We start from the raw sequence: 20,080 nt of genomic DNA, 5'->3' as shown, positions 1-20,080 counted from the left end.
GAACTTAAAATGGTTGAAGAGGTCTGTTGCTCACATCAATAACTATATTCATGAAATAGGTCTGTTTTACGTTCAAGGACAGATCACGGTCGTCATAAACCCAACTTCAACCATTAGGTAATGGATTTAAATACGGAGAGAATGAATACATCTCATATAATATCTCTTACTAGTTATATTCATTGAAAAATGCCACTTTTGTCTTGGAACCAGCTGTGAATTTTTTATTAAATATCGTTAGGAATGTTGCCAACTAAATTCGTTCCATTCTAATGATAATTACAAGTTGAGTCGGTATATTGCAGTGATTGAATTCGAAAAGAATTTGTTGAATGGCGGCAATTTCATGAAGCCTGTAACGCTAAAAAAACATTGAAATTACACATTTGTTAATAGTTGCAACGACTAAAGTTCTGTTATTTTATTGGAAACCTTAAAGGTCAAATTAGACGCATTATATATAACTTAGAAGAGGATATGACTTATTTTTGGACACAGCTTAAATAATGCCGTAACTGATATCATGACCTCAAAAATTAGGAATGAAACATGATAGATTTTTCGCTGAATTTTACTGCTTATCGTGTACTCTTTTATCTTAAAGAATTTATGAAGAAACTAGCGAATGTGAGAATCGAGGGTAGAGCTTTGTTTCACTAATCTTCGGATTGCTGATTGTTGATTTCGAAACTTTCGTCGTAGGACACCGAAAATGTATAATATTTTGGGAATAGCGATTTAAATAGGGATTTTCGGCTTAGAATAGAAAACAACAACATAGATTAGAAATGAAAACAAAATCAAAAAGTGCGCTCATGGTTATCTTAAATCAGAAAATCAATTTTGACGGCGTTACCTTGAAGAAAACCTGTTTATTTTTACTTATTTTTGCTGTTTTTTTACATTTTATTTCCGTCGAATCAAAAGATTTCTCACCTTCTTCGAGCGTGCTGAGCGTGGATTTTCATAACCAACATAATATTTTTGTCATATTTTGTTCCACCATTCGAACGGTTTTGGAGCATTTTATTTAACTATAAAGTTAGTTTCTTTAACGAAACTTGCACAAGTTGATCCCTATTTTCGTTTAGTAAAAACTTATTTAATTTTTTTTTAATTTTTAACTTACTTCATCAGGTATTTCTTCATAAGATAGTACCTTTTCTGTGCTATACGAATAGGCGGTGTAGATATTTGTTATAATACCGTATTGCATTTTAGAATTTACTGATGAAAAGTAAATCAATCTAAGGATAGATAAGGGGAAGTACACCTTAGCAAACAAAATTTCCTATTCAAAATTTTTTAATTCATCATCACGTTAGCGTTATTGAACCGATCCGGGAATGTACTGCTTTGCGTATTAAGATTAGAAATCCCAGCGAATGTGAGAATTTTTACTTTCGCCTCTTTGATGTCAGAAGCAATAATGTTTCTTCCATCTTTCGAGTTGCTAGATTTATTGTATTTATTATTCAGATGACTTCTTTCTAAGTTATAGGCGTGAGAAAAAACGATGGGGAAACATTATGTTGAAGTAAAACTTACGTTCAAAAACTAAACGAATGTGCGCTTAAATAAATCGCTCTGCTCGCCTTAAAGGGAGACATATAAGCGACGCAAAGAGGGAGAAGTGACGGCATGGAGTGAGGAATAAAGAAGCGCTTTCAAAATCCGAAGGAGGACTAGCGCGGGTGCGGATAAAAGCTGTGGACTCTTAGTCGGATACGACCGCTCGTGTGAACAGGCTCGTTCGGAAAGGTATACAGTGCAGAAAGTATAATTAAGAACAGTGTCCTTGGTGGCGCGTTGAACTCAGCAAAGTAGATGGTTGCAGATTTGCGATTGACCCCAACGCGGAGAAGGAATAACACTGAGGAAAAACTACTTCATTTACAATTCGTACAAACTTTCGTAAACGTGCTCCAATCCCTTGTTCTGCAACACTGGTTGTTAAGAATTTTATTGTTTTAATCAGATGATTTATCACTTAGGAGATGGCGAACGTAGTTCTATCTTAATGATAAAATGTGTACATAATGCGTTAATGAAATAGAATCGAGCAATATTCATTATATTCTCGTTACTTCATTCATGACTTTAAAAATGCAGAGAAACCTGAATAATATTTTTTATCTCACGTCGCATAGAGGTCTGAAATCGAAAAAAGATGGTCAGAAATCATATCTTCCATATTTTTGTAAGTGTTGCGACGAAATCTTTTCCAATATATTTGTTCTTGCTATATAACATGAATATAACAACATTTTGTGGAAAAAAAAGGATCCTGAGAGTTCTAGTTTTACAAATTCGCGGAGAATGAAAACAAAATCCATAAAAAATATCAGCTTGTCGTACCGCTGCAGTAAAGAAGGAATCATTTTATTGTAATTAATAGTTTCAATCAGAAAGTAAGTAGTATTTCATCATAAAATTAGAATATTTAAATTAATCTATTCATATGACATACATAGAAAAACGTTTATAACAATGTTAATATCATAATTAATTTGCATTTGAACTTTGTGATAACATCTGTTCTGGGATTACACGCACAAGGTATCATCTCAATAACAATTTATAGTTTGAAAAATGAAATTGGAAACGTAAAACATGAAATTATTTATAAACCATAAGGAATGAATTCACCAACCAACTAGTTTTAATCGGCTTCCCAATCGTCGCTTTTCTCATCAGAAATTGGTTCCTCCAACACAAGCATTTCTTTCAAACATCTTTGAAACATTTCTTTGAAAATTTTTAGATGCGAAACTACCAGATATCAAATGATTCGAATGAAGGAAGAGCCTTCGGAAACGGTTTTTCATTTAAAATTTTTTGCGAAATTGTTTTGCCAGGAACATTTTCGCGTGTGGTGCTCTCGGTGTCTTAGTGGCGAGAAAAGTGAGGATTGAGGATCCCTGCGGATTCTTCCACAAATATTCTAAACATTAGAGTCAACTTCTGGAATCATTTACCTATGATGAGTTTTTGATGGTCTTTAAAGTTATGCACCTTACACAAAACGAAACTGTAGCAAAATGCTTCAGTCAATATTAATAAAAGGAAACATATTTTTATAACAATTTCTGTTAACGTGGCGTCTTCTGGTCTAAGAAAACACTTAGTAATAAAATTACGTCACTATTTAGTTCAATGATTATTCTATAATTAGAAAGTACCATATTTTCTCCAAAATAAAAAGTGGGAAATATCATTATTGGCCATCAGTTTCAGATTTCAGCCCGCTGTGCGTCGTTGGCAAAATATGGATGTAGCTTTATTCTCACCTAACCATACCGACTTGCGAGTTGAATGAATCAGTTTAATGAATGTTTCATTAGGTGACAGCGTTTAATAGGAAAGGAAGGGAGAGATGTCTGCGAGGCAAACGTATGCTTCCTAAGAGCCGCATGTATTCTGGAATGGATTTGTTTTGTGACTGGATTTTCTCTTTGCTCACTTTGTTGAGAGATACAGATTAATACGATATTTGTTTGCTCACTGAAATTCTTCACTCCGTTCCTCTCTCACAGTAACTAGTAAAATTTCTATGCTTTTGAAATTCACCGCCACGTGTTATGTCGGATTGAATAGACCTAAACAGTTGCCGTGAACCGAATACTATTTTTTTACCTGAATCCCCTCAAATACAATTCTCGCGACCCCTAAGATTTTTTATTTAATTTTTGATGCCTAATTAATTATTGCTACATTTAGTTAGTTGCTAGCTTAGTATGGATGGTCTCGTTTACACATAAATCCTCCAAATCCAATTCTACGTTGTGTGTCGCAAGGGACTAGTAGATGAAAATGTTCTCAAATAAATTTGCATGCTAGTTAAGCACTAAAAGTGTTCGCTGACAGTAATAATTAATTAGATGGCGCCGAATTCTGCGGATCTTCGGGCGATTTGGTCCACGCCAATCACCCGAGTGCAAACCTAAGGTTAAATATTGAGTATGCATCCTATGTGTTGAGCATATTCTGGAAGATTCCCCATGCTAGATAATTTTGCATTCAAAGAACCTCTGCCGCAGCTTATAGTCGAACAAAGACCCAGATTTGTAAATTAGGCCCAAATGTAAAACACCTGCCAATCGGTACAACGTTAAATATTAGCGTCCAGATTAATTATGGAATATTAAGTATTCCACGGTAGTACCTAATACCGTCCCGGCAGTAATAACACCACGATTCTGCGATGTGATGCATCTATTTTCGCTCGCAATCCGAGACTTCCGAGGGCCATATATATTCTTTCTTGGGGACCGTGAGGAACGGCCATAAAACCTTTCGCAGGTTTTCCAATAAAAGAGAGAAATTCTCGGCCATATTCGTGCGGTGGGTGGGAGCCACAAGTGTCTTGCCAGAAAAAAAGGGAATCGATCGCAAAACTGTTCGCAAAAAAATAGCAAAAGAAGAGAGAAGCCCGTAAAGAGCCAGTTGGTATAAGCTTCCCTTTCGACTGCGCGAGTTGGAAACGTGAGGGTGAGAGTGCGATAAAATACGATGATAGGGGCTGTTTGTCTCCTTCGCTTGTTTGTCTTCTCTTTGCTCGGACTCATTGACGCGGCGAAAGTGTTCAAATGTATGCGCTTTTAATGTGTCTGTTATTACTTCGTCGAGCCCTTGACTGAAAGAAATAATGAGAGTTTCTTACGAAAAAAGCGGCGCAAATAGATATGGGGGAGGTGATTTAATCTCTGTAGGAGTATTCCACACGATATTTATAAATGCACGACCGGTTTCAAAGCTGGTTCGCCATTTTTTAGCATCTGCTGTCACGTACAACTATCTGCCAGTGATACAACGATTTATGTGCCCTTATTGTCGCGTCATTCCTCTTACCCTCTGCCTCTTACCGAGTCTTCTGGCCTCAAACCACTACTAAACCACTGCCATGAATAAGTTGTGCATAGGTAGAAGCACAAAAATGTACGGTGTACACGTACCTTCGGTGGTAGATTTTTGTGCGTAGGTCGTCAACTACCTTACGGATTATTCTGTGGATGTGATTACTATGTGGATGGTGCTAGCATGAAGGCGACAGACGAATTGAAGAAATTAGGTTTCGTCAAGCTTTTTGTGGGAAGATTATCGGATGAGAAAGTAAAGGAGATTTGCTATTTCGCACTCCTTGAATATGCAGCGAGCATATGGGATCCGGAGCAGAAATTCTTACTCCGTGAACTGAATAAAATTCAAAAGAAATTTACGCGATTCGTAAACAATTGCTACAGGAATACAAAAGGCGTTAAACTGATGTTAAACGAATTAGGCAGGAGCCGCTAGAGAGGCCCCGGAGGCTTACAGTGCATGAGCAATGGCGAATAGATACCCTTCAGAGGCGATCACATTAGAACCCCACTACTCGAATTTTCATTCCAGATCCTACAGAAACGCTAAATTGAGGATATATTGTTCCAAATGAATAACTATGGGAATTCTTTTTTTCCCCGAGCGATGAAGAACTTCAATAAATGCTAGACGGAACTTCACTAGACTTTTCCTATTTATTTGTTAACGGCTGGTGTCCTTACACCCCCTGCCACAGGCCTATGGCGGCTTGCGGGTGAGTATGTGGATATAGATTATCAGAAAGTTATGAGTTTTATTTTTAAGCGGGTCTGGGAGGGAAGGGAATAGGATTTATAGATATAATGAAAACTAATTGGCCCCCTCGTAAATTTAAGAAGGAATATCAGTGGGTGGACAGAAGGGCGAACTGCCGTGCCTTATCCGTCGGAACGCGTAAAATAATATTCTTTTGAAAATGTCGTGGCCATTAATCCTGGAGCAATATATATTTCGTTCCCATAGATCAATGTTGTGCGCTTAACAATGTTTGATTTTTCTGTTATTCGTATGGTATGGTATGGTATTTGGAGGAGGCGACCGACAGCTGAGGTCATTTGCGCCACGAGGGAAGGGTAGGTAAGGAAGGGTGGAGGGAAACCTGGCGTCGGCATTAGCCTGCTCTTAACGAAAGGCGCCAAGGGGACCACGGCTTAACGTCCCATCCGACGGACGGAGTGTTGCGCTTGAAATGTCCTCCACACAACACTCAAGCAGGGATCGGGCAGTCTCTGAAAATTCTCTGCCGCTGACGGGATTTGAACCCGGGCCCACCGGGTGGGAAGCCAACACTCTAGCAACCACACCAACCCGATCCCCTTTTCTGTTATTCGCAAACACAATTTTTAAATTTACTTATAAGATGAATTTCAAGACCAGCGTTAGATATGAACTCATCAATAAGATTTTTGGCACGTGTATGATCACTCTCGATCCTTCTGATATTTTCATTGCTTAATTCTGAAATCCGCTATTGGATGTTATCCCATGAGGAATTCTTTACTCCATCAAAGCGGATCGTCAATTAAGGCTGTATCGAATTAGCCCACGTTATCTCAATTTTTACGCCAAGATAAGACGTGGACGGGTGGGGGAAATCCATAAACCATATGTCCTCATTTAGGTTTACACAGCCTGCTTGGCTCGTGACAATGTGTGTCCTTCCTCAATCTCTCGTCCACACGGCTTCAATGAATGAGTTGTCATCGTCGATTAGCTATTCTTAGACACATCTTCCAATCTGTCCGTAAAAAAATCGATGCATGAGTCGCTTTCATAGTCTTTGCCGTGTTACTTTGACGGCGGTGGATTCGATTTCAACACTAGGTTGAATCACTAGGTTGAACCACTAGGTTGAGCCTCGAGGAGGCATCTCTACCGATCGCATTCTGTCTCTCTTGGTGATGTAATTATTAATTAAAATTTACGGTATCAGTTCGAACGAATGTGGAATACATATAAATATATTTTCGATATGATTTCGTATATAGATCCCGAATATGTAGGGTAGGCCACCGTCCAAATTTTTGTGGTAGAACCTCAAATATAAAATATTTTTATCCAAGAAAATTCAGAGGAAGGAGTTTCGCGTCCTATTACTCGTCGTGGCACTAGAGCGAACTGAGGAGGGTTTCATCCTTCGTTTGGGAGAGTAGATCTCGAGTGCTTCCCATCCAAATCAACCCCCCCCCCCAAATTTATCCCCTCATCAAAGCCCCTAGAAATTTTATTTCCTGGATTCGGGCTCCCCTATCTGGGGTCGTAATAACATGCTTCATGTTATTGTTATCATGGCCCATGGCACTGAAATGGGAGACATGCAAAATATGATTAACGCAAGTGTCTTCTAACACAAATGGCCATCAAAAAAAAGTTACGAGTTTAACCTGGTTTGGGTGTCACTATGTAGGCCTGGTAAATACCCAGTTGGTAACGTATTCACGCGGGAGTTGAGATTTAACTTGGTCCTTGGTGCACTTTCACTGTCTGCTTCATCGTGCATGTTATAAATACCCAGTGATACATTAATTTTGGGAATGTAGTTGGGTTTAAAACGTGAGTGTGTACCGTGTAATAATACGCTGTCATTTGCCTCCACCTATTCCACCTTAATATAAGCGTTTCATTCTGTACACTTCATTTAATGAGGAGATATCAGCGGTTTCGATTACAAAAATTCCCCAACGGTTATATTTCATTTTTAAAGTAATTAGGGTTATCAGTTTCACCTTTTGCAGAGTATAACAAGATTTAGGAATTCAATATGATGTCAATTTGGAGCATCGATGCGAAGGAATAAAATAAAACTTGGTCATAGGGATATATCGTACAGAGATAAACGGTTTGGGCTTAACGCCAGTTTTAGACTCTCGAGGTAAATTTACAATGAAACTGTTGGCGTCTGTAATCAACGAAGGGAAGGAGGCGCGGAAAGAATAAACAGTGAAGATCTGTCTGGGAGTCGGGACCCGCAGCATCAAATAGATCGACGGAGAAATGAGAAAGGAGGAATGCCTGAATTAATATCTTCGATAAAGATAAGTCCTTTGAAAACTCTAAGACGACGGACCGCATGTTGGGATGTGATGGATAGATGGAGACAACCGTCGAAGGAATACGACGGGTTACTGTCATGATATTGTTACGGGAAAACGAAGAGCAATTAAAGAGAAAGCACAGAGAATAGCTCGGGATCAGGAGATTCGGAGACTACATGATAGTCATAAATCGATTGAGAAATAAAGGAGAGAAATTTTTCAGAGTGACTGAGATAACATCACATTAGAAGCCCCCTGTACTTTCAGATCAGTATAAAAAGGAGAGATATTTTTCTGCGCAGATAGATATAGGGATTTGTTTTTTCCTGGAGTAATATAAATTAGGGATGAGTCGATTCCACTTTTTCGATTCTTTCAAATCGATTCTCGATTCCGATTCCATCGATTCTTGAGCATACTAACCGGTAGGATATTGATTTTTAGTAGTATTGCTGTCATTATCATTCAGGAATTCGATGGAATAAAATAACAAAGACAATTGAGCGGCCCAAAAAGTATATTTATTAAAAAAGTATATTAGCAGTGTATTAATATCTATCCTAATATTTCATAAAATAGTAAACACTTAAACTGTTTCAGACTTAAACTGTTTACTCAACAACGCACAATGAGTCAGGTGTGTGACGGCCTTTATGCCCTAAGATTTTGGTGCATTTTTAAAATATTTTTCTTCTTGGAATCGAAATTAACTTTTGGCGATGGATTTCCGATTCCGTGCCCAAGAATAGACACTTGAAATCGACTCGTCCATACTAAAGTGGACTTAAGGGAAAGGAAAGAAGAAGAGTAATTGGGATAGGATGATTAAATAGGGTGGTTTCCTATTATTTTTTTATTGCCTAAATCGAAGGATTATTACTCCTGGATTAAGTATTTCACGCTTTTAGATTTTTAAATGACGGTATCTATTTTTCGTTAAATGAAAAGTGAAAATTTTCAAGCGCACGAAAACGCGACGGGTAAGTATGAATGCCGGGAAAATTCCCGTGTGACGTCCTTCTGGTTCCCGCTGCCGCAAGTGAGGTGACCTTGGGGCGAGGCTTTGAGCGCTGATACGATGCAGGCTGCTAGCTGGTAGCAGAGTACCCTGCTAGCAGGTAGCGCTTGGCTTACATAAGGATTATTAATGCCCTATCAAACGAAGGAAACTTTGCGATCTTAGGCAGTTTTAATAGGTGATTATTAAGAGATGTTTCCCTGAGCTCTGTGCCTCATGCATGCATTGGAAATGTCAGACGATGTAAAACTTCTATCTACTCGTATAGAAACTAGGTCCCTGTGACGTCATGTGGAGTGGCATCGCATGGGCGCCAATGCGGTTAAAATTGACCATTGTCATTCGTCTAAACTGGGATGTCTAAAACCAAATCATTTGTATATTATGAATACACTAATGGTGTGTAACGAATCTCAATCAATGCCTTTCGTTTTCTTTGATGAAGGAAACTACCCTATTGTGCATCTGCGTCAAACTATTCTCATGATTGCTGATGTGAAGTGCATACGACGAAAGGAAACTGTGTGTACATGCGTAATTCATTTGTATGCTATTGTGTCTCCGCTCCGCAGCTGGTTGCTACTTGTACCGTCCTTGGGAGGGATTGACAATTGGCGCTGTGGGCGGCACGGTGGCCTGTCTAATGATGCCGCTCTGGGATCGCATGAGAATCGATGACCCGGTCGGGGCATCCTCAGTCCACGGTGAGTCCCTCTCCAACTGCCCATGCAGCCACCATCATCGCCCTTAAACCGATGAAAAGCCTTTTCATTGTCTTAACCGAAAATGTATGCTTTTTTAAAATAATAATCCAGTCTTAGTTAATACCAAAAAATACAAAATATTGATGAACATAAAATAAAAGGAATCTGAAGTTCACCGCTAAGTCGTTCAGGACTTGTCAGCTGGTGAAATTATTTGAATGTATAATTTTTTGGCAACATTTTCCATTTATTCCTACATGGAGTTACCCATTCCAATGCTCAGCATACAAAAATTGTGCAATTTAAAAATAATATTTACTAGTAGATGATAATCACATAAAAATAGCACTTAGCAATAGCATTATTTTGTTAAAAATGCCAGTGTACAAAGTGTTATCGGTTTACAAATGGTAAAATGTTGTGTATTTCGCATTGTCATCATCACTTTCTTACTTTTCCTTAGTTTACCAGTCACTTTGAAATTAAATAATAAATCAAAATACATCACAAGCGCCATTACAATTACACGATTCAGCTTACACTTTCATTTTATATGCGCTCACAATTTTTTCATACTTTGGCATTAGTTTAATTTGCATTGTGGCCATATCAGTCGCATATAGAGTGCTCACTATCTATCACATCATATTTTCCATCCAGTACCTGAGAATCTCTCTTTAAAGTGGGTTCAGATCATGAACGGATGTCGCAAGGGAGTTCGTTTAACGCGCGCACCTCACGCCACGGCTGTTTTAGGGTACCGCTTGGGTTTAGGGTACGCTTGTCGACTCGGCTTTGTAACGCGCATTTAAATCGATGGTATAAATCAGGATTAGTCAAGCGGAGCAGTTGCCAGTTACTTTTCTTCATTAACTAATTAGCATTGAAAGATAGTGGGCGAATGGAGATTATAATTTTGCGGTAAAAAGTAGCTCTGAAGATCCTTAAAAACTGCAATTTAATCTATCAATGCCAAATTAGAGCACGTCCGGGATGTATAGTTTAGCAGCGAGCCGTATTCTCTGCATATCTGAAAAGCAGCCAAAGCCATCACTTCAACTTTAGTCCATGACTAGATAGGCTACACTACGTGATTTCCTTTCATAGGAAATAATCGGATCAACTGTATTTGCAGTCCCAAAGATGTACAACTTTTCATCCCAAATTCCTGCAAAGTTGATCCTGAACTTGATCCGTGTTGGAATTCCTGGATTCATTATTTTCTCTAGTTGCATATAAATTAGGGAAAGTCCATCACAATCTCGAGCTGTTTGAGTAGATAGTCCTTGACTATAAATCGCAATTTCCTCCACCTTGGTAGCTTGCAGTACTACACTGAATTTGTAATACATTGTGGACTCGTTGAGGTACAGCGCTTAGGATTTGGTGATGCTCCACTATTTCATCTTTCTCATTGGTGCTTGTTTTTATATCTTGAACGAAATGTTGCCAATTTTAACTTCCGAATCGGTTAAATTCGAGCCGTATTCTTACAAATCCCAATTGCTTGCAGTATAGATTCGTGGCAGTTCGTCATAATAATGATGAACCCACGCCATACCCGACTCATGCTTTGAGTTGCGCCAGTCATCTACGACTAATAGAGTCGAGATGGCCATATCTTCTATATTATTTCTACTGTATAGATACCTTTTTCTCAACTTATACGCAACCAAACTCTACAAATGAGGTACCAAAATGCCAGAATTTATCAGAGAACATGCGACGGCATATCTTACTTCCTAAATATTGCTATTGTTTCCTAAAATTGGTTTTTAAATAATTAAAAAAAAAACAAAAAAAAACAAGAAAAAACAAAAATGGTAAATATGCCTGACGTTAACGGCGCACAAACTGATACATTTGTTCATTTGCAACAATATCTCGCATTATTTAAATAACTTTTATCAAAATGCGGCTCATTCCACATTCAAGTCTCCTGTTGATACGTAAGTATGAGTCATCATGTGCGTTTAACAGAGAATAGTGTAATTACTTCCACTGTTGTGTTTAAAGAGGTCCTCTGAATTTGTACATGAACATTCCAATGAAATTTTTACATAAGACCCTGCCTTTTTTATCCCACATTTTAAAATTAGCAACGCGCCTATCCCTCTGTGGACCTGCATTGAAAAGAGCGGGGGAAGCCCGCTGGGAGCGGGCGCAGCACGCTCGTCTTCTTTAATTTTCGAGGAAAGCATCTATTCTTTGAAATTGGACTGATTACGTAAAATTTCATCAATCATTATATTAATGCAAGGCGCGTTTGGTTATAAGAATTTCATTTTATGATATCGCAAGACAATATTTTCATGTTATCATGGCCATTTTACCAGCTTTTTTAAGTTTTAACAATGCTGCAAAGTTTTTTCTCTCCCTGTGTCCCAAATATGACGCAGAAATGTCAAACTTTAACCTGTTCATAGTGAATAAAGATTATTTGAAGAAAACTGATGCCTCTGGTTTCATGTTCAAGGTTGTTGCGGTCTCTGGGGACTTCTCGCCGTGGGGCTTTTTGCCAGCGACCCTCAACTTTTGGACACAACCCGCGGAGAATCGGGACTCTTTCATGGTATGCACGCATTTTTCTACATTGTATGCGCACCTTTCTAAGTGGGGAAGCCTCTACACATTTCTTATGTGAGAAAAAAAGTTAACGACTTTGTTTCTACTATATTTGGGACAGTTAACTAATTAAATTGTCCCTTTTCATGGCGTGATGTTATCTAGGGTGTTTTAGAATGACTGACTTGAGTATCAATAATTTCAAGCACAGTTCAATTTTCTTTGACAGTAATTTTACATATAACTCTTGATTTAATCATTTTTGCTCAAGAACTCTCTAGGAAATAGTTAATCATAAAAATTTTACGTTTTTAGTTTTTGGAAATTTTACTCTTACTGAACACAAAAAGTATTCTCAAGTTCCAAGTTTTTTTTGCGATGGATACGCAAAATTATCTGCTTAAAAATTGATATATTTTTCTCATAAACCTGGAATTGAATTTTAAACCAAGAATAAAATATAGTCTTCAGGATATCTCTGAGACCTCCAAATATATTTTCAAACCTTTTCAATTCCTCTGCAACCAATCTATTCTTCATTTGAGCACATTTACTGCAATTCCCTGGAATATTTTATTGGTGTTGATTCGATACAAATACTTATTTATAAGCTGAGAAATTAACTTTTTGCAATATAATCTATTATTTACACATAATTTTGATAAATTGTATTAAATTGTTTACAATCAGTAGTAGAGACTTAATTAAAATATTTACTTTCCTTTTTGATGTAATTTTAGTAAAATATTTGGAAAATAATGCGATTTTTTAAACACGTCCCTGAACAAATTGAGTTTCTCAATTGAATGAGGTATTTTCTACAAATGTCAAATGATTACAATTGTAAACGGTTTTACGATTCACTGAATTTCATTTGTCGTTTCTCTACATTTAACCGGTCTGATAATTAATTCTAGATCATACCTTTTTAGGAGCCTCTCACGAGGCCAACATGTCCATTCAAGGGTTTATATGCGATCTAATGATCTTTTGCGTTGCTTGTTCTCCGCCTCCGCTAATGACTTTTTTTCTGGGTCGCGCAGGGGGTGGCTGGTACCTGCTGGGCGTGCAAATGCTCTCGGCCGTGTGCTACGTCACGTGGTCCAGTGTGCTCACCTTCATTCTTTTATGGGTAAGTGTCAGAAGAGACGTTAAAACCCAATTGCTGAATATACATGAATTTTCCCGCATTAATTTTTTCACAAACAAGAATTAAATCTTAATTATCTCTATAAATTCGAATGTCTGAAGTGATTTGTTTTTAAATATTACCCTAGGATATAGTTTTAATTTAAAATGATATCTTAGTTTTTGTTTTTTTTTCTCTCCACTGTTTTAGTAAGTTTTTTCAATAGGCAGTATTTTTCAAGGACAATGTTCCTCTATTTATTTGTCACACCTGTAGAGCTAACTAAGTTGCTACGCAACGGTCGTTGTAATTGAATTTATAATCAGAAAATGGAGAATGGAATACTCTTCTGTGCACCGCATCCAATACTTAAAAAGTTATTCATTAAAAACCAGCCACATCTGGCATGGAAATTCTTATACAATAGTTGGTAAGATTGGTCGAGAAAAAGAACATCTTCTGCGAAAAATATTCTAATAATAAAGATTAATAATCAACTACTTACATTTTGAATCGTCGTAGAGTCGGAACATTCACCCTACCCTCCTTCTTAATTTTCTTTTTGATGGCTTTAATCATGTGTATATGACTATATCCTAAGTTTTTCTTGAAGGCTTGAAGTGTGAAGTATCCCTCAAAAAATCTCACATGACGTAGAGATTATTATTGTTTTCGTCATGCTTTAATTACACCTTTATTAGTTGTTAAAATCTGTTTATAAGTCAAAAGTTTACAGCATTTGATAATTAAATTCCACTCAATCGTTGATTGAATCCAAAGGTTGGTTTTGGAAAGGTGAGAATAAAACTCATACCGGACTAAGTCACTGGTGAGTGAATATCATACACTCAGGGTTGGCGGGCCGTACTTTCTCTGGGCCTTACAAAGGATTTTTGCTGGGGGTGACTTTTTAACCGGTTACCAGGCATTGCGAAGCATGACTTCTGAAATGTTCATTTCCAAAATCTTAGGTGACTTTCAATGGGAAGAGGACGGCCTCACCTAATCCAGTTTGAACGTAGCTATGTGGCGATGTAAGATTATGCTTGACGTTGACTCCATCCACTCTTGGGTGATCTTTCCCAAAGCCTATGTCCCGCGGTGTTCATCATGAGATAAGGACACTTTACTCACCCCTGCAATCTTCAATGACGTAAGAATTGTCACGAAAGGAGTGTCCCAAGGTCAAGGTCAAAATGAGCTACCATCATCATTATTTTCTGTTATTTTTATTTCGTGTTTTGGCTTCGTTGACAGTGGAAATATAGGCATAATTCAAGAGTAGAAGCATGGAGGTAGCCAACCAAGATGCCATTCCCAGGTAGGCTTACACTATAATCAGGCGCCCATCACCCCCTTTGGTATTAACAGACAGGATGAAGTCACGAGACCCCTCAGGGAATATTTGCTTCATAAACTGTTTACCCTCTCGGCTGATACATTGCCGTGACTAAAGATTGTCTCATTTGGTTCGCAATTTAGAGGGGCACATCCCATCTAACATTTTCATCCTCCCTTATTGCCACATTTAGGTCGTTTTTGTTGCTTGACGTGAGAGCTGGTAAAACAACAAATCACGAATTGCAACTTTTATATCTGCTTATATAATGACTGATAAAAGGGATTCAGATGAAAAAAATGAATATTACACTCAAGAACTATGGAATATTGTACGAAGTATGAAATATTACAAATTGTAGAAATAAAAGATACAGTGTCCGGCGTGATGCGGTGGAAATTTTTGATATTCAGCTTAGTAAAACCACTTGTCTGTTTCCACACACTTTTATTTAAACCGACCATGTTTTCGGCAACTCGATAAAGGCCTTGATAATGTCACGAGTTGCCGAAACAATGGTCGGTTTAAATAAAAGTGTGTGGAAACAGACAACAAGGTTTTACTAAGCTGAATTGTAGAAATAACCTGATTTGTTAATTAGAGAGAGACATATTATGCCGCGTGGTGCCCTGACGTTTCGTGACCGACTGCTGGCCACTTCATCAAGGGAATGATAACAGATTTTTTTATAATCTATGGTTATTTTTTGCATAAAACTTACATTTTTCCTCACGCACCATATCAAAGTTTAAGAATTTTGCTGAAATGTTAAAAGAAACTACAGTTTAAACTAAAAATAAACTCATCCTTCGACATATGACGACAAAAGATGTTGCGTATCGCAATGAATACAGTTGATGTTGCTCACTGATTACCAGAGATGATTAGCGGGATTACTTTGTGCTCCCATTATGCATGGTGTTGTCCGATGAATGCAGTTGAAATGCCCTGAAATTATATCTGCCTTGAAGCTTGTCAAAATCTTGGCCCTTTAAGTGGCAACTTGAACTTCCATTGGAATTTGCGAATAAACTTGAGCGGCTCTTAAATTCTAGTGTTAGATTTGTCCTTGATATTCGTAGAGACAATCATATCTCCCATTTCCTTTCCAATTAGTTATATGGCTTAAAACCGCTTCTCGGAGGAAATATTAATAATATTCATTTCTTTTCACTCCCTTTAAGACTTAATACCCAGCACATATTTTTCCCATTTTCAAACCAAAATCAGTCTCTGATTCCAAGTGCACTACAACTGACCCCTCCCACTTCCTACGCCCTATACCTCAAACAAATACTTATATTAAATCTTTTCTTATCTGTGGTTGTGAACTCTGGAATCCCTTGTCGTAATCTACTAAAATATTCCTCTGCTCTATCCATTTTCAAAGATAAACTATTTAATTATTACCTCAGTGAGCACTTACTTAAATAAATAAAATTAATCTATATTTTATCTCAGGCTATTGGAAAACTTCTGTCTGATTTTTCTCTTCCTCTTGATTATTACTATATTTTCTTATTTTGCACTTGCAAATGTACATGACTTGTTTGTGTAATTATACTTCGGTGCAATATTTTTGTATCTTATTTTCAACAGGTATATTTTAAGTTTTTATTGTTTGAGGAGTAAATGTTTCATGTGCATCTGTCTTTGCAATCATGGGGAATTCCGGGGCATTAATCCTTAACCACAGTCATTCATTGAGTCCCTTTGAACGTGGTAGTTACTTATATCGAACTCTCCACATTCGCAGTGCATTGATAAAGGCGTTGGTCTTCGTATGCGCCCGGAGGAGGAGCTGCTGGGCGCGGACTTCGTGGAGCACAACATCCTGCGCCCGGGTGCGGGACTGGACCGCGCCCTCTCCGCCCTCTGCGACGAATTCCCCAACCTCTGCCGCGCTGATGCCGCATCCCTCGTCGGACACAACAGCGGTGAGATTTGTGACCACGCAATCAATGCGTAGCGTAATACCTTCCGTATTAATAAAGCCTGATGACCACATTATCATTTTCTCCCGTCCCCTCCCTCAGAGGAAGAATTTCAGGGAGCAAAAGAGTGATCGCTTCTACCCATAATCAATTTCTGAATCACATAATGTCATTCCCACCGTCCCTTTCTCCATCGCTTATTCCGTCGTTTTCCATGTTTACAACTGTCATTCAATTAAAAGCCAAGCGTGGCGGTATAATCGCTCTTAGCGGTCATGCGTTCTGATTGGCTGAAGGAAGCTATCAGCGATGGCTTCAGCGACGGAAAAGGGACGTGCCTAGAAATGGAATAAGGGATAGGATTTACAACATTGGATGACAATTGCCTCTATGGCTCCAGTCGGACGAGACAATCTATAGCATCTGACGTTTGGATGCCCGCTGCCTCTTTAGATATTCTGTCCCAATATCGAAATCCGATAGGAAACCCGGCATTTCAATAGAGACACTGGTTACGCGTTGAGCTACACTTGGTGGTCTCATTTGAGATATTGAATTAATAATGGACATTCTCACCCCGCCGGAAATCCGTGAAAACCTTATTCAGTCTTTTGTATGGTTTCACACTTTCCCGGCGAACAGAATATTTAAACTTTTCTCGGGTTTCCCCACGGGTAATGATATTTATAAAATTAGCTATAGCCGAGCATAGCCTGATTAAAATACGATAAAATTCAGTGGGATGACACCAGGGTTTTATAGCGATCAAATCAATTTTGGAATCGTTTTAACTAATGAGGCTATAGAGATAAGATTGGAAAATACAAATGTCAACAGAGACACCGGATATTCGATCAGCAGCTCTTGGAATCATAAAAGAATTATCATTGCCAGAGCTAAGTCTAAGCTGGTCCTCGGTCCTCCGAGACAACAAACGGGGCTCGACCAATCCCGCCCCTCCTTATGCTGAGTCACTTCAAATAGCATAGAAATAAATTCAGTAGCATTAAGAATGGGTAACGAGTGGGAATTCGAAATAGTCGCTCTTCGAATATCTTACCCGCGCTCATTCAGTCTATTCGCCGGGAAATCACCAAATCTTGCAATTAATGCACACACATATTAAAAAATAAAGATTCGTAATTTTATTCTGATACACGAGGACGTTTTTTCCAACCTCCGATGGGCCATGAACAGAAGACGAAATGATTGATTAAAAATTACATTAAATCTTGAGCACACTCGTGGTGTCCTTTCGACATAATCACCTCGGCGATTGAGGAATTGGTGGTGCCTGTGGACAAGCTTTGCTATTCCCTCTTCGTAGGATGTTGCCGCCAATGCCGCCAAAATATTGCCTTTGTTCTGAAGCTCATCGCCCGTTTGAAAACGCTTCCCTCCTAGCCACATCTTCATTTCAGCGTAAAGATGGAAGCCTCACGGCACTAGGTCTGCATTGCACGGCGGGTGATCGAAAATGTTAATCGAAATTGCTCAAGGAGCAGTTGGGCTGCATCAGCGCTGAGATGGCGGGCGTTGTCATGGATCAGAACACTTCCAGAAGTCAGCATGTCTCCTCTTTTGTTTTGAATGGGAATGGACGTAATGTTTCACACTGTTTTACACTCTAGCCACAGTGCGTTAAACAAATTCTCTTTTATCGGAATATAAAGGTCAAGGCATGTCAATACGGAAGCCATTCGTCGAGTTTTCTGTCTGTCTCTCCGCAAGGGACACTTGGCGTGAGAATCAATTGAGGCAGTGTGAGATTGCTGCTAACCTTAAACTAGCATCTGACGGTCTGAAATGACTTTAGCGTGTGGTGCAGAGGACGCACAATTGCATTGCGCCTGCGTGAAAAAGGTCCCTCGTGTTTCCAAGGATCATTGTGGTATGGCCACCCCTGCTATGAACCAATTCTCTCTCTCTGTCTCTCCTCAGGTCACGAGCTCTACCTGGAGAGGATGGTGGCAAGCCGCAAGGAAGGCGTCCCGCCCTCGAGGAGGTCCGGTGACGGCGAGGAAGAGTCCGTGGCTCTCAAGATTGAGGACGAGAACGGGTTGCCCCCCGCGTAAACACCTGTCCATCGCCTCGCGCACCCTCTCGCGGTGGATGTGCCAATCACTCACTCGCTCAGGCGTGAGATCGGAGCGAAAATGGCATCTGGATGCGCTGTGACGACCGAAAGAAAACTCTGTCCGATGTGCACGGGCGCGGGAAGGGAACTCGAATCCACCCGCTTTCGACGACGCATTGGGTTGAAAATAATGTGATTCGTGGAATACTTGCCAATGCCTTTGCGAGCGGAGGACAGGGAATTCAAATCCCCCTCAAACTGTTTGGGGGGATTCGGTCTCGAGTGTACCCCCCATCCAATGACTCCCCAAAAATGATTCCACTTTCTCCTCTTTCAAAGCGCACGTTAGACATTCCTTTCTTACTCCAGCAAACTAGCACACAGCAGACCCTACTTTGCGATAGTAGGTTCGACTTAACGATTGAATCGACGAAATATCGATCTGAGCTGATTTTGGGAACGATTTTTAAAATTTCAAATTTTCTAACATTCCCACCAAATATGTAATCCTGCGCCTTAGTCAACGAAATACTGTTTCAAAAAGCAACATTTAAATGCGCTGATTCTCTTTTAACTGATCCCTCCTCTGAAAATAATGCATACTGGGCATACATACGATGGAATTCGCTGTACAACCGCTCCTCCGATTAACGAATTGATATCGTAAAAGCGAGGGTCTGCTGCGTGTTGGTTTTCCTTTTTACTCCTTATACCGAGGGGATTTTTATTACGTGACTGTGGTGAACATTTGCAGATGAATTATCTCCTTTTCAGGGTGTTAAAATTGACGACAGACGTTGCCTTGTGGTTCTGAGCGCCTTGCTCCTCTCCACTTCCCTCGCTAAATGTTTTAGTCTCAGTTCTCTGTAATGGCACTTGACGAGTATTTTCAAATGGCCAATTAATATTATCCCCTCATTCACAGAAAGACCTTTTGGGAATTATTTTAACTGAAATATCAACATAGAGCTTGGTATAGATCGACGAAATCCGGCTAAACTTTATGGAGGTTTCCCTTCACAAATGACAAAACGACTTCGTTGTCTTCCACGGATTTATTTTTTTGGTACAACATGTTTCAACCTCAAGAGGCAATTTTCAAGTAATCCAAAATTTAAAAACTTCCAAACTTGAAAAAAAAAATTTCAAGTAAAACCAAAAAGCATAAATCCTTGTAAGAAAACGAAGTCGTTTTGTCATTTGTGAGGATTTATTTTGCTTTGACATTTCAAAATAGTTAACACGCGGCCAAGTTTTGAAGTAATATTGAGGTCACGTGTAAAGATATGAGGACCAAAATCAACCCCCACCACTGAGGCAATGCAGTTCTCATCATCTCCTGAGGGGCCCGTTCATGACATACTCTGACGCTGCTAACTGTTCCGAATTCCAGTGGGACTCATGTGACGTTTCAGGGAA

At 39.0% G+C, this 20,080-nt stretch overlaps 1 protein-coding gene across 1 annotated transcript in view; it reads left to right on the top strand.

Annotated features, from left to right (window-relative positions):
* The window catches only part of LOC124165786 (putative ammonium transporter 2), a 70,128-nt gene extending 50,389 nt beyond the window's left edge, over positions 1-19,739 (top strand). Inside the window, exons 6-10 of the mRNA XM_046543290.1 lie at positions 9,486-9,617; positions 12,094-12,189; positions 13,226-13,314; positions 16,407-16,587; positions 18,526-19,739. Coding sequence (XP_046399246.1) covers positions 9,486-9,617; positions 12,094-12,189; positions 13,226-13,314; positions 16,407-16,587; positions 18,526-18,659 — 632 coding nt within the window. The 3' untranslated portion in view covers positions 18,660-19,739. The remainder of the gene's footprint in view (positions 1-9,485; positions 9,618-12,093; positions 12,190-13,225; positions 13,315-16,406; positions 16,588-18,525) is intronic.
* Positions 19,740-20,080: the final 341 nt, after the last annotated feature.

The sequence above is a fragment of the Ischnura elegans genome, chromosome 9 (genome assembly GCF_921293095.1).
Source record: "Ischnura elegans chromosome 9, ioIscEleg1.1, whole genome shotgun sequence".
In the NCBI taxonomy this organism is placed as follows: Eukaryota; Metazoa; Arthropoda; class Insecta; order Odonata; family Coenagrionidae; genus Ischnura; species Ischnura elegans.
This window is presented reverse-complemented; position numbering and strand designations above follow the sequence as displayed.